The sequence below is a fragment of the Polistes fuscatus genome, unplaced genomic scaffold, assembly GCF_010416935.1.
Source record: "Polistes fuscatus isolate 324 unplaced genomic scaffold, CU_Pfus_HIC Scaffold7, whole genome shotgun sequence".
Taxonomy (NCBI): domain Eukaryota; kingdom Metazoa; phylum Arthropoda; class Insecta; order Hymenoptera; family Vespidae; genus Polistes; species Polistes fuscatus.
Genome location: NW_025113151.1, coordinates 3,082,321 through 3,096,350, shown reverse-complemented (window position 1 = coordinate 3,096,350; position 14,030 = coordinate 3,082,321). Strand labels below are relative to the sequence as shown.

At 33.1% G+C, this 14,030-nt stretch overlaps 2 protein-coding genes and 1 long non-coding RNA gene across 6 annotated transcripts in view; 1 reads left to right on the top strand and 2 right to left on the bottom strand.

The window, feature by feature from the left end:
* LOC122524226 overlaps positions 1 to 3,870 on the bottom strand; it is a 128,736-nt gene extending 124,866 nt beyond the window's left edge. Inside the window, exon 1 of the mRNA XM_043646366.1 lies at positions 2,931 to 3,870. Within this exon, the coding sequence (XP_043502301.1) occupies positions 2,931 to 3,870 (940 nt within the window). The remainder of the gene's footprint in view (positions 1 to 2,930) is intronic.
* The window catches only part of LOC122524367 (teneurin-m), a 735,394-nt gene that overhangs the window by 72,143 nt on the left and 649,221 nt on the right, over positions 1 to 14,030 (top strand). The window lies entirely within an intron of this gene.
* LOC122524369 lies at positions 4,348 to 5,164 on the bottom strand. Its single transcript, XR_006305523.1, has 2 exons — positions 4,668 to 5,164; positions 4,348 to 4,587 (listed from the first exon to the last, which is right to left on the bottom strand). It is a non-coding gene; the product is annotated as an uncharacterized LOC122524369 (long non-coding RNA).

Genomic DNA, 14,030 nt, shown 5'->3' with positions numbered 1-14,030 from the left:
TCTAAAATGAAAGATTAATATTGTTAATTGTTAGACTCGAAATACATTTTTTGAAAGAATCGTTTCCGTTTTTAATATGATGACTACACGTACATCGAATGATCACTAAAATAACATTTCAATTATAAACATTATACTTCTGTATATATTGTTCTCTGCAATGTTTACATTTTGAGTTCGATTATGCGACGAACGTTTAGTATGTTTCTAACGGTCGAACTGTGACAAGGACGCATCACCAGCTGTCGAGTTTATTAAATAACAATTTCCAAATCATTGTAGCCTTGACAGATGGATAATACAGAAGACAAAGCAGAGATTAATTGGACACGGTTCATTACATAATTAATAATTAATTGTTATTTTATTTGATTTCAGGATAATTTATTCTAAATCTAGAATTTTTTAACACGATTTACTCAAAAGAATAAATTATTTATATTCAAAAAACAATTTCTAATGACATTTTTTACTTTTTTTGACGAAGAAATTACTTTATTTGAATTTATTAGCCAATATTTCATAAAAAGCATCAATAGTAGCAAGTTTAAGGATTATCAAAAAGCAAACTTTTCCGAATTCGGATTTTATTCTTCAAATATTTGTTTAACGAACCATAACTCAGATTATCATAAATGTTAGTTAGTGATTTTTGACTGAACAAAGACGAAATTTTACTTCTATCTTTTCGAATTATTTTTATATGTAAAATCATCCTTCAGGTTTCACACAGTATATGTGTTTGTGGTTATAAAAGTAGTTTGAAATCAGATTAAATAAAACTTAGGTTTAAGTAATAATGTAAAATAAACAGTAATAACAAATTATTTGTATAAATAATCTAATAATTTCAGCGTCATAGTAATAGTCGAGTTGTTAAACAAATAATATTTATTTTCACAGTAATATAAGTCCCTAACAATCTTGTAAATATATAATTTTTTATTAAATAATTAATTATTTGTTTTAATGCCGTGTCCCAATTTTAAATTCTTAATAATCTAAAATGAATATTTATCACGAATATTTGTTACGTATTCACTCAAATATAAATCTCTAAATATTTCGAAATCAACAAGCTGTGATTTAAAAAAAAACATTCATAATTACTGACTCAAATCTCTAACCATCAACTATGTCAAATAATATTAAACGAATGATACTTGCAATATATTATAATTCCACGTGTTAATTGTTGATTAACATCAGAAATGATTATCATTTAATCAAAGTATCTTTCGTCACCTTTCGTTATATCATTCGATTGAATTCGAGATAAAATAAATAATACCAAATAAATAGCTGACGAATCTCAGCAAGCGAATGCATATTAAAGAAGACGAAAAAGAAAAAAAAAAGAAGAGGAAGAAGAAGAAGAAGAAGAAGTAGCAGAAAGTGAAGGAGAAGAGAGCAGCACGTCTAAGGGCGATGAGAATTTATGGTCTCCTCGCAAATCGCAAATACAATTTAAGCGCTGTTGATCCCACCGTGACAAAGTACTTCGCATGATGGATGTAACCGTGCTTGCGTTTGTTACGGTTCAGGAGAAGAACGAAAGAGAAAAAGAGAAAGAGAACAGAAAGAGAACAGAGAGAGAGAGAGAGAGAGAGAAATAGAAAGAAAGAGTAAGAAAAAGATGGAGTTTGTCACATAGGGTCGACCAGAACACTCGATAAACGAAGAAGAAAGCTCGACGGAGCTTCGACAAAGACGCGGAGAAAACGTGAAGAGGGGTTGGGCTGGGTTGAGTTGAGTTGGGATTTGCAAGAGTAAGGAAACGAAGGGTAAGGATGAGGGTTGAAAGGGGGCGCTGAGGAAAATGGCAGGAGGGCTGTCACGTGACATCCTACTTAGTCCGCAATTCGCAGGCCATTCATCTTCATGCACGCGGAGTTCGATCATGAGAGTTGGAAGTTTTAAGCCTTATTCGCGAGTTCCTACTACTATCTTTTTCGTTCTATATATATGTATATATATTTCTCTTTCTTTTTTATTTTTTCGTTTCAGCTTACTTTACCAATCCTACGGGTTTTGTTTTTATTCAGTTAACGTGCAGATTTTTGTTACTTCGAAATACCAATCTATTTTTGACACTATAAATCGTATACTATCGATCAAATGTCTTCTTAACACTTTATTTTTAAATGTTCGAATAATTGTAGAAATAATCTTTGCTATTGAGTATCTCGAAAGGATAATTGCGTTTGATATAAATTGAAAAGATAATTTTGTTTACTTGTATTTTTTGTCTAACCCATTATTCGATTATGCATATATTATATATGAGTCATTAATATTTTTGATTCGAATCCAAAAGCAACGTTTTAAATAATTTAATTACTCTTTCAACGATATCATATTAAACGTTGCGCGAGTTTAAATAATTGACCACGTTTTTTCAAAACTCATTTTTTAATCTTTTCTTTTTTTTTATTTTACCCCCCACCCCTCTCCCTGAGCCAATGTGTTATACGGGAAATATTAAAGAAATTTCGTAATAAAAAGTGAAATTCGTATATTTAGTATCTCAAACGTTTTATCTTGAAAAAATAACATAATATTTTTTACCTCAATTTCATTCAAACGTAAATGTAATTAAAATTATTTTGTCCATAATAACATGTAATACGCATGAAAAGAATCGTTTTGTGCGAATAATATTATTTTTCTTTTTTTTTTCCTTTTTTTTTTTTTTTTTCCTTTAACACTATTCCTACCGACACTTCACGTATACCTATTCCTACCGCGGCTGGTCAAATGACCGGTCTTTCACAACTTATATTTTTCAATATTGAATGCAGACCAATGGCCAGCTTACCAGTATAAAAATATATTTTCTTTTATTCAAGAGTACATAATCTACATTTTATTCGTTTTCGTCGCATTTTTTACAAATGGGCTTCTCAACTGTACATTTTCCGCATACGTACTTTTACATTTTAGACAGATTTTGTTCGTCTTATTATCTTTACAATCCCTTATCTGACATGTTTTCCGTTCACGAGAACCTGTACTTGTACTTGCGATGGGTATTGGTTGATTTTTTTTGCCGAGCTCTTGTTGGTATTCGATGGCAAGTTCTTCTGCCAATTGAAATAGAAATTCCTGTCTTGTAATTTCCCCTCCCGTAGTTTCTTTATATAACACCCATGCATTTATCCCGGCTAAATCCAAGATATTAAAAAATACTTGCAAAGGCCATCTCCGAGATTTAGATTTTACCGAATAGTTTCTGGCCATTTGGTCGGTCACATCTACGCCAAACTTGGTGCTATTATATAATTGAATTGTCTCCGGTGTTCGGGTGTCATTTTTTTCAATTTGTACGGAGTTGTGCATTGAACTGAGAATTAGAACTTTCTTTCTTGGTTTGGCTTTGTAAACTGTCAACATACAATTATTTGAGCGATAGAGTTTGGTTGAAAAAAGTGCCATGTCGTCATTTTTCAGTTTTGCCAGTCTTGGTAGCTCTTTTCTATTTGCTCTAATTGTCCCAACAATCGTAGTTTTTTTTGCTAAAAGTTTTGTTGCTAAAGGTAGGCTTGTAAAAAAGTTGTCCGTGGTTATATTTCTTCCACATCCTACATACGGTATTGCTAATTTCATAGTGACAAACTCTCCAAGAGGAACTGAGGGTTCTCTACTTTCATCTTTTCCCAAATATGGAAAGCCGTTTATTATATATTTGCTACGCACATCGGATGCTAACCAGAATTTTATACCAAATTTGTCCGGTTTATTGGGCATGTATTGAGTAAATCTACACCTTGCTTTCGTTGGAAACAATTGTTCGTCAATAGTAATATATGGTCCTGGTTTATAACAATTCTGACTGTTGTCAATAAACTTGTACCAAACTTCGGAAATCATAGCAAATTTATCGGTTTGTAACCGTTGGTTTCGTTGATTTCTGTCGTAAATCGAATAAATCTCATAATCTCCGTAAAGTCATGTCTACTCATAGTATTTGAGAAAAAAGGCGGGCCCCACTTTTTATTCCATATAAGTGCTATATCTATATTCTTAGCCTCATATGCGCCGCGTGCATACAGAATTGCAAAAAATGCATATAACTTTGCAGTAGATAGTTCCCATTTATATCCCAACACTCTAAATGCCTCTGCCTCTGTGCACTTTCTTATAAGTTCGATTATATTCTTATCAATTATATCACAGAAAATGCCGTCCTAACTTCGCCTTTCATAATATTACGTTTACTGTACCCAGTCGGGCCTGATGTTTCCCTAAAAATATTATGACCAGGTGCTCTTCCAGGATTAGACCCTTTTTTTTACTTCGTGCCAAACAGTTCCGTCCATCGCAATTTCGCTTACTTCTTCCTCATTCTCACTATCGGAACTAACTAAGAATCTCCTTCTCTTTCGTCGTCTACGTACGTTCGAAATATTCTCTTCGTTCTCATCGGTGTTCGAATCTGTTTCAAGTGAATCATAATTTTCCGTATTGTTATTTTCCATATCCAGAATTTCCTGATCATCTTCAGAACATTCTGCATCGATATCATTTATTCTCTCTAATAATACATTCGCACTCCTCAAACGTCTTGCCATTTTGGGGACAAATATTCTACAAAAATAAAAACTAAAATATGAAAATGTAAATCAAAATAGATAAAAAAAGAATAAAAGATAAAATGTGAAACTTACTGCGAAGTATTGTTAGTCTTGTTCACTATTTTGAAAATGGCACTTATAACACGTAATACGATATAAAATATTACAAAATAATAATAAAAGACTGCCAAGTATGCTCTTTGTGACTTTCACGTTCGATGCACTCTGTTCGTGTCGCAAGACTACACTGATTTGAATTCGTGAGAAGACGTCTATACACTTCCTTCAGTTACAAGTTTATTTATTTTACGTCATAGTAGATGAGATGGCGTAGAACATTCGAGGATCTTGACCGTATCGGATATCAATCAAGCAAATAAACACCGCTAGCCCGATAGTCGAGTGAGAACTGTAAACACTTGGAAGTGCCGTAAACCATTTTCTGGAAGGCACTTATCGGATAAAATGTGTCATAACTACATTACCTTTCGTTTGTAACGACTTTATAGTTTTGGCATTGAGTCTTAGAGAGAAACTCTTACATAAATGTATAAATCGTACTACCGGTCAAATGACCGGTCGTGGTAGGTAAGACAGACTACAAATTTTTCTCGGAAAATAAACAATAGAAAAATAAGTGAATATTGAAAAATATATCATACATATATATGAGGAAAAGTGGTAAAGTTTAAAGGCGATTCACATACGTTGAATGTAGGAAATTCCAAATGAAAATTTAAAAACGGTCATTTGACCGGTCCTGGTAGGAATAGTGTTAAAAAACACCTCTCTTTTCCTGTGTCGGAACAGACGATCGCAGGGAAATCCTACAGCACTATTACAGCGTGTAATCCGTTAACGAATAAGTTCGACTCTGTAAAATAGATTCTCTTAATTACATTACGCCGGCGAATGTTCAGTGACATGTATTTGCGCTTGAATAAGAGAGAGGCAGAAATAGAAAGAGAAAGAGAGAGAGAGCGAGAGAGAGAGAGAGAAAGAGAGAGAGAGAAAGAGAGTGTTGGGTGAAGCAGATATAATGCACATATCCAGTATGCAACGTACAGGTCTCGTAGCCAATATGCAAATGAAAATCCAAGTTTCCCGCACTGCAGTGTTTGTATTCCCTCACGATGGACCGAGACCGAGGTAGAATTTCGCTCTGTTGATATTACGCGGGAATAGTGATACACAGAAGCGTTCCACCATCGGCGTACCGATGTTATAGAGAAAACGATTAAAATCTATTTTATAAAATGTAAAAGGGCATATACTGTTACTCATTATCGATCCAAGATCTCTAATTATCCATGTAGATTATTATATTAATTTGCAAATCTCATTATAATTGTATATATTATTTTTTTACTGTATATTACTGTATTAGGAAAACATTCAATTTTACCAATTTTTGATACAAGATTTCTAATTATCAATGTGATCTACAATTTCTCTATACAATTGTATATATTATTTACTTATTATATTACTTTGTTAAAGAAAAACATCTACCGTTACTAATTATTGATACATTATTCTTAATTATCAATGTAGATCATTATACTGGTTTACAAATCTTTAGAAAATTTACATACTACTTACTTATTATGTTACTATATTAGGAAAACATGCTAATATTTTTTGATACAAGATTCCTAATTATCAATGTAGATCATTATACTGGTCCACAATTTCTCTACAATTTTATATACAATCTACTTATTATACTACTGTATTAAGAAAACAGATTTTTGAAACAAGGTTCCTAGTTATCAATGTATATCATTATACTGTTCTACAAATTTTTACAATTCTCTCTTTACATATTATTTTTCCATTATATTAAAAAAATAATTTTAATTTTACTACATACAAATAATATTCTATATAAATTAATATAAAAATAAAATTAAGTAAATAAATCTTATTCCGGATTATATAAATTATTCGATATACATGCTATTAATTTAAATAAAATATTATAAAAAACAATCTCACACATTTAATACGAATATTTTATAAAATCTAGTTTTTGTAATAATATGATATCTAATAATACAATTCATTCAATTATTATTAAAATGAAAATATATGTTTGGTTCTGTGTGTGTGTGTGTGTGTGTGTGGGTATGTTTAAATGTCAACTATGGTCGCATATACATTTATCGAGAGTCTCGTTTAGGAAGAGCGCACTCGTATCCTGAGTTCCATCGAAGATCGATCGGTTTGCGTTTATATGGGCGATCGAACGAGCTTGGTCATGGTAGTTTACGTCAGTACGAGTACCGCGCGTGTTGTACAAGCTACAGGATGATGTCGTGCTAATGCACCGGCTTTGTTGTGATTTGTGTATAGTGTTTCTCCGGTCTACACGATCACTTTCGCAATGCTTTAGGTGGGTTGCGTACAGTCATTGTCAAAAGTAAACCCAACAACAATTTTTCCAATCGTTCTACGTAAATTCGAATTTATTTTTAATTCGATAATTATCACAATATTCATACACATTATCACTTCAAGTTTATTTCTAAAGAATCAATGATTTTTAATTATTATTTTTTTCGAATAAATTAAACATTTTTTAATCATTTCTATACGTTTTGTAGAGTTTGTTAAGTAAACGTTTTGCTAATGAAATAATACAAATATATTTAAATTAAATACTTAGAATGATTAGGATTTGGATTACAGTATCAGATTCATTTTAAACGTGTATAATAAAATTAATCGTCATACTTAAATTAACTGTACAATCTTACTTATAAATAAATATCTACGACAATTGTGATAACATAATATTAATTGATTAAAAATCAACTTTTTTTACGGAAATAAATTATTAAGTTACAAAAATAGTAACGTTAATCATAAATGCGTATGAAATAAATTCATTTCGATGAAAAATAAAGTTTAACGGACAGCCGATGAAAGTTGAAGTATTCGTAGTCGACAATGGATAAAGTCGAATATCGGAAGACAGGAAGAAGAGGAGACAGGTGTTAGACGGCATGAATATTCGCTCAGTTGGAATCAGAATCAAAGATGTGTTAGGACGTAGATCGTACGTCACTGCCTCACTTCCGAGTGAAATCGCTGTCTCTTCTGAACTGAGAACACGAGAGAAAGCAAGCAAACAAGTAAGGAAGACAAGAAAGGAAGACACGAGGAAGGAATGGAGAAAGATAGAGATAAAGATAGAGATAGAGAAAAAGAGAATACTTACGAGGAATGGGGGAAGGGGGAGGTAGGAATGGGTGGTTGAATAGGAGAGGGGGTAGGTGGGTGGATGGTTGGTTGAAACAGAAGGAAATAGCGAGTCACTCGGCATCCTACTCGACGTTTCCTATTTATGGTGCTTCCTAGCCAACTAAATTAACAGGGAATGTCGTTGATCCTTATCCCTTTCAGGTCCTCGCATTTTGCATCGTCCCTACGGTCTAGGAAAGGGAATGGAAAGGACGGAAGAAGAAGGAAAACGAACCTGCGTGGAAGAAGACTAGCCAGGGTTAAAGAGAAGGAGCATGCTGGGAGTGAAAATAGGTTGGGTAGGGTGAGTGAGTGAGTTAAAGTGGGTGGGGTATGGGTGACGAGGAGGAGGACGTTTTCCAAGTGTACGTGACCGAACAGATAAGAGACCAAAGCGACGTCGTTACTCTCTCTCTCTCTCTCTCTCTCTCTCTCTCTCTCTCTCTCTCTTTCGCCCAAGGCGGACGAGCGTCTTCGAGCACGCGAAAATTCTACCTGCTGAGATTATCGGACGTTATTTCGTTTACAAATTTCTACCTCCCATTTTGTTTCTTATTCTTCACCCTCTTTCCATACTTTATTCTCGTCCTTCTTTTCTCCTCCCAAACCCCCACCTACTATTCTCACCGACAGCTAATTTATTTTATTTTTCTTTGTTTTCTGTTTGTTTTGTATTTATTCTTTTTCGTTTTCTATTCGAGCTTTTATTTTTCTTCTCATACTGATTTTCTCTTTTTAATAGAACGCCGAGCTTTATCGTATTATTTACCAGCTTTCGTGTCTATCTTTTCATTTCTCTCTTATTCTTTAGCCTTGTTCTTCTTCTTCTTCTTCTTCTACTTCTACTTCTACTTCTATAGTTTTCCACCTCTAACGACGGCACTGATGTACGAGCACTTGGCTGCTTCGTGCTCGCCGATATTTCTCTTCTACCTCGATCCTGCCTTTACTCTTGATCGTCCTCGATTAATCGCCAGGGGTAGTTCCTTTAAGATAACCTTCTCTCTTTCTCTCTCTCTCTCTCTCTTTCTCTTCCTTTCTTCTTATTCCTTTTTCTTATTTCTCTTACTTAAATCTCATTTATAAGTAATAGAAGAGAGAAAATGGTGTTCGTATATTATCTTGAATTATAAGATAAATGTTAAAGTGTTCAAATATTTAATAGAATATAGTTTGATTCGAATTGTTAAGATCATTTTGATACTGCAAAACGATCAAAGGAAAGGTGTTAAAAGTTGTTGAGAATCCCTGCTTTCTACTGCTACTGCTACTGCTGGTACTGGTACTGGTGTTGGTGCTGGTGCTGGTGCTGGTGGTGCACTGCTCCTTCTCTGATTTCCTCCACTCGTCCGACGGGTATATAGGTACGCTCGGTAAATTCTACTAATGGAATTTATCGCGACGTTACGAGTTCAGATATAGAAACTCTCGCACCGGTGTTACCTTTTTATTGCACTTTGAACACGCTGCCGCCGACTTTGCTGCCGCGCCGGTTGGTTGGCTGGTTGGTTGGTTCGTTGGTAGGTAGGTTGGTTGGTTGGTTGGTTGGTTAGCTGCAGCTTCAGCTGCTTCTGCTGCTGCTGCTGCTGTTACATCTACCACGGGGTTCAGTGTCGAGGGAATATCGCAGTCGTCTCGTCTATTGAGAAGGCCGGATATATTTTCGAAAATTACATCCGCTCCTCTGGATTCCGTGGAATGTGATTTATCGTTACTCTTTCGTTCTTCGGGAAAATAGTGAAAAAGAGAGAGATAGAAGGAGAAGGAGAGAAAGAGACAAAAAGAAAGAGAGAGAGAGAGAATAAGTCACGAGGCGAGTTTAGTTCCCATAGCTTTCTCAAAATTTCTCTACGCCAGTTTGAACAAGCTCGAACGAAATTTTTGCGGTATTTTAAGAACGCCTTGAAAAGTAAACTCTCATAACTTGCCGGAAAGATTCTGCATGGGATTGATAGGGTAAATTGTTGGGAATCTGTTTGGTTTAAAAAGATGTTCCGTACGTGCTCTCTCTTTCTATCTTGAACAAATTTTCTCAGAGTTTTCGTTAAATTCGTATACCTTGTTCCTAAGATGTTATAATTTTCTACTTTTTTGTATTTTTCGTTGTTGTATTTTTCGAAAGATTTATCGTTATTTTTCTTTTATCATCGAATTAAATCGAGCTGATGAACAATTACGAGTATCGCAAATTTTGTAATGCACAATTTCTTTTCATATTTATTCTTGAACCATTTTATATTGCATATACGTTTAGGCGTGTATAATGTTATATATGTGCATTTGGTAATTTATTACATTGTTTTGTCGTTTTCACGCACCATTATCACTACCACTATCATTGATACCGATAGAGAAATGCGTGATGCCTCCAGCACCGGTAACACAATCGGCTTCTGTGACCCCTCGACCTTCCCAACACCCCCTTTCCACTCTTCCTCCTTCTCCTCCTCCTCCTCCTCTACCCAGGCAACCCGTATTATCTCATGACACGCGTTACGTTACAGTCTATAAATATATTTACCTCGATTCTGTTACAAACTACAGCTTTTCCTGCTCGAGAGTGGAAAGATCGATCGTTACGGCAAATAAATATAATATGTTCGAAAATCGACTACGCGCGTTTTAGATCGTGCGAATTGAATCGGTGTTTGATGATATATTTTAATGGAATACGTTTAAGTTGCGACTTTTAATCGAAATTTTGTGTTTTTTTTATTTTTATTTTTTATAGTATAGTCAATTGTTTCCTCGCTAAGGTTTCGATTAAAGGGAATCATTTGAATTTTTTTTTCAACAAATTGCGAATAATAGTTCCCTTTTCTATCATTTCTTTTCCAAATCGTTTTTTTTTTTTTATAGTTATAACAATTTTCGTAATCTTGCAAAAAATCGTTGCATTTTTGCTAAACTCATTGGAATCATAGATAACTTCTCTATCAATCTTTATCCACATTTAATTTCTTTTATTTATTATCACATCGTATCTCGTAACTGCTAAATTAATAAAAATCATTCGAATTTTTTTTGAACAAATTGGAAATCATTGATCACTTTAATCCAATAACTTTTTCTCGAGTATGTTACATTCATTAGCTAATAAATTCAATTTTATTTCTTTATAATATTTGTTGTTTTTTAACCAGATTAATAACATGGCGTTAAAAGTAATACCTTATTCTTTTAACGATTGATCAAACATCATTAATTCTAACGCATATACTAGCGTTGGAGAAAAATGACAAAACGGTAATCGCATGAAGTCGATCGGTAGGAAACGCGAACGATACTCGATTATCCGTTCAAACTTGGCTTTTCGGAAAAGCTTTAAAGCGTAGCAAGCGATAAGCGATCACCGATCGACGAACTCGAATACACACACACACACACATACACACATAGAGGAAGATACATACACATAGAGACACTATACTCGAATCTAAAAACAGGTTAGGGAAAAAGAAAAAAAAAAGAAGAAAAAGAGAGAAAGAGAGAAAAAGAGAGAGAAAAAGGGAATAAAAAAAAAGAAGAAAAGAATCGAATGCGATTGGGCGACAAGGACGCGGTAAAACGGCCGCACTAAATTATTACTTCGATGCTGCTGCTGCTGCATTTCCGGCATCCGCGCCTATCATTCGCGTAACGATAGAATTCTCTCATAAAGAGATAGAGAGAAAGAGAGATATATATATATGTGTATATAGAGAGATAGGAAAGGATAGAATGAGAAAAACAAAGAAAGAAAGTGCGGCAAGCACGAGCAGTTTTAACGTACATCATTCAACGAGTTGCATATTTAAATCGTTCGTTGAAAAAGGTGCCTTCAGTTTTACTCTTTCTATCTTTTTATCTGTCTATCTTTCTATCCTTTTTCTTTTTCTTCCTATTCTAACTATTTTTCTCTTCGTTTTATCTTCGTTCGAAAGCTAGTTTGTTAACTTTTTATTTATTTAAAAGGAGTACGAATTTGTGCTATCAATAACAAAAGTATGCACTACAGGTTATGACAAACCTTTTCGATTTTTTACATTTATCGGTTACTATTATGGAAAAAAGACTACATTTTTTTTATTATCTTGAAATTATTTATTATGAAACGGGTTTTTACGAAACACTTTTATATATTTTTAACGATTATTCGAAGTTTTTGTACATTTTCAGTGTTAATATCTGCAAGATGCTCGATATTTGTTTGGAATGCTTATTTTAAATTATAAATATTAAATTAATTCTTATCAGATTTATTATAATTTAATGTAATAATTAATTGAAGAATTTATATATCGTAGAAAGTGTTTTATTTTTTGATCTTTTTTTTTTTAACTAAATGACGTAATTGAAGAAATGTTTTTAATTTTCAATAGGTGAATCCTTTTGTAGTAATAACGCAAGTAATTCTTTTTATTTAATTATGTATGGTAAACAAAAAAATATAAAGTTTATATTTTAAATTCAAAAAATAATCCAGGATATATTGTATACAATTTTAACAGTAAAAACATTTACTTTAAATTAAACAAATCCCAATGTCCAAATATGTGCCAGAGATTTTAAAGAGATTCAAGATTGATAGTAGATATTACAGTAGTGTAAGTAAGTAATTAGGTCAAAAGTTAAAATGTATCTCTCTTGAATTTTCTGAAAAGGAAATTGTGGGGTTTATTAGAGGTTGGTGGTGGTTAGGAAAGGGTTCTTGATAGGGATTGTATATCTAAGTTTAATGGTCATAACATAATATGTACAATAGTAGCAATAATAATAATAGTTATTATAATAGTATATATAATAAATATAATATAATAGCTGTGAAATATATTAATGATAATAATATAAAATTGATAGTAATAATAATAATGATGATGATGATTTAATTTAATTAAGGTTTCTGTCACATATATGGAAATTAAATTTTAAATAGTATTTTTTATTCAAACTTATTTCTTCATTTATCCTAATTAAAAAAGAAACAAAAAGAAACACATTTATTTGTTATTATTATTATTTAAAATTTATTCATGAAGATAATAATTATCATCTGATAGTTGTCTTATTAATGGTGTGAAAATATATAAGTGAAATTAAATAAAATATAAAAATAACATTATAAAGTTTGAAACAAATATCAGATTGCATTCCATAATTTTGACGAAGAAACTTGAATAAATTTTTGTTTCATTTAAAAACAATTAAACTCATATATAAAGAACAGAAATCGTTCACGCACCTATACTGCTAAGTGGTAAAAGTCAATAATCGGTCAGACATTCACTTATTCTCGCAAGTAATAAAAGAACGATATGTTCAGACATCCATGAAACGATAAAACACTTTCACGTATTAATATATCAATTGGACGCACATAAATACACATAAATAAACGTATAAAATAATTAAATAAGATCTGAACATTAATATCATCGATGGATCGTTGGATAAAACAAAGTCGATAGTTTATTAGCCGAATAATAACAGAGTGGTGAAAGTAAAAAATTGCCGTGTTAGTGATAACAGTAATATCAGAAATAAGTCGAAAGACAATTGTTAACTACATAGACGTCTAGGAATTTTTTTTCTCGGATAACACACGACACACGAAGTAAAAAAAGGACAAAAGTGGAGGTTCGTAGGCAGAGGGGTGGGGTGGTGGCTAGAGCTACAGTTCCAGGTTCGGTAAAAGAAAGAAAACAAAATGAAAGAGTGTGTGTATGTGTGTGTGCGTGAAAGAGAGAGAAAGAGAGTAACGTAAATAAATAACGTGCGAAGTTTAGTTGGTGGCATGGTGGAGAGAAGCTTTCGCGCATTCGCGTGGGGCGTAAGGGGGAAAGGGGGGAGGGGGCTGGGCACACTGGGTTATACACTGCTTCCCAACTGCCGTGAAACTGCACAAGGCGTCCCTCTATAAATAGCGCTTTCATGTTGCTGATATCTTGGGGTCGTTCCTGGCCTGGACGACGACGACGACGACAAGTGTATCGCTCCTACGTATTTCTTTATATTTCTTGTTTTTTCTTCTTCTTCTTCTTCTTCTTCGTCTTCTTCTTTTTATTCTTCGCGCTTTTATGGACAAGAAGAGAAATAAAAGAAAAAATACAAAATGGAAGAACGTGAATAGGAAAAGTGTGAAGGATGGTCGAAGAGAATTTCAAAACAATGTTATAGATTCTACATTTTTATTACTCATTTTCGTTAACTCGTTTTCACGATTATTTTTTT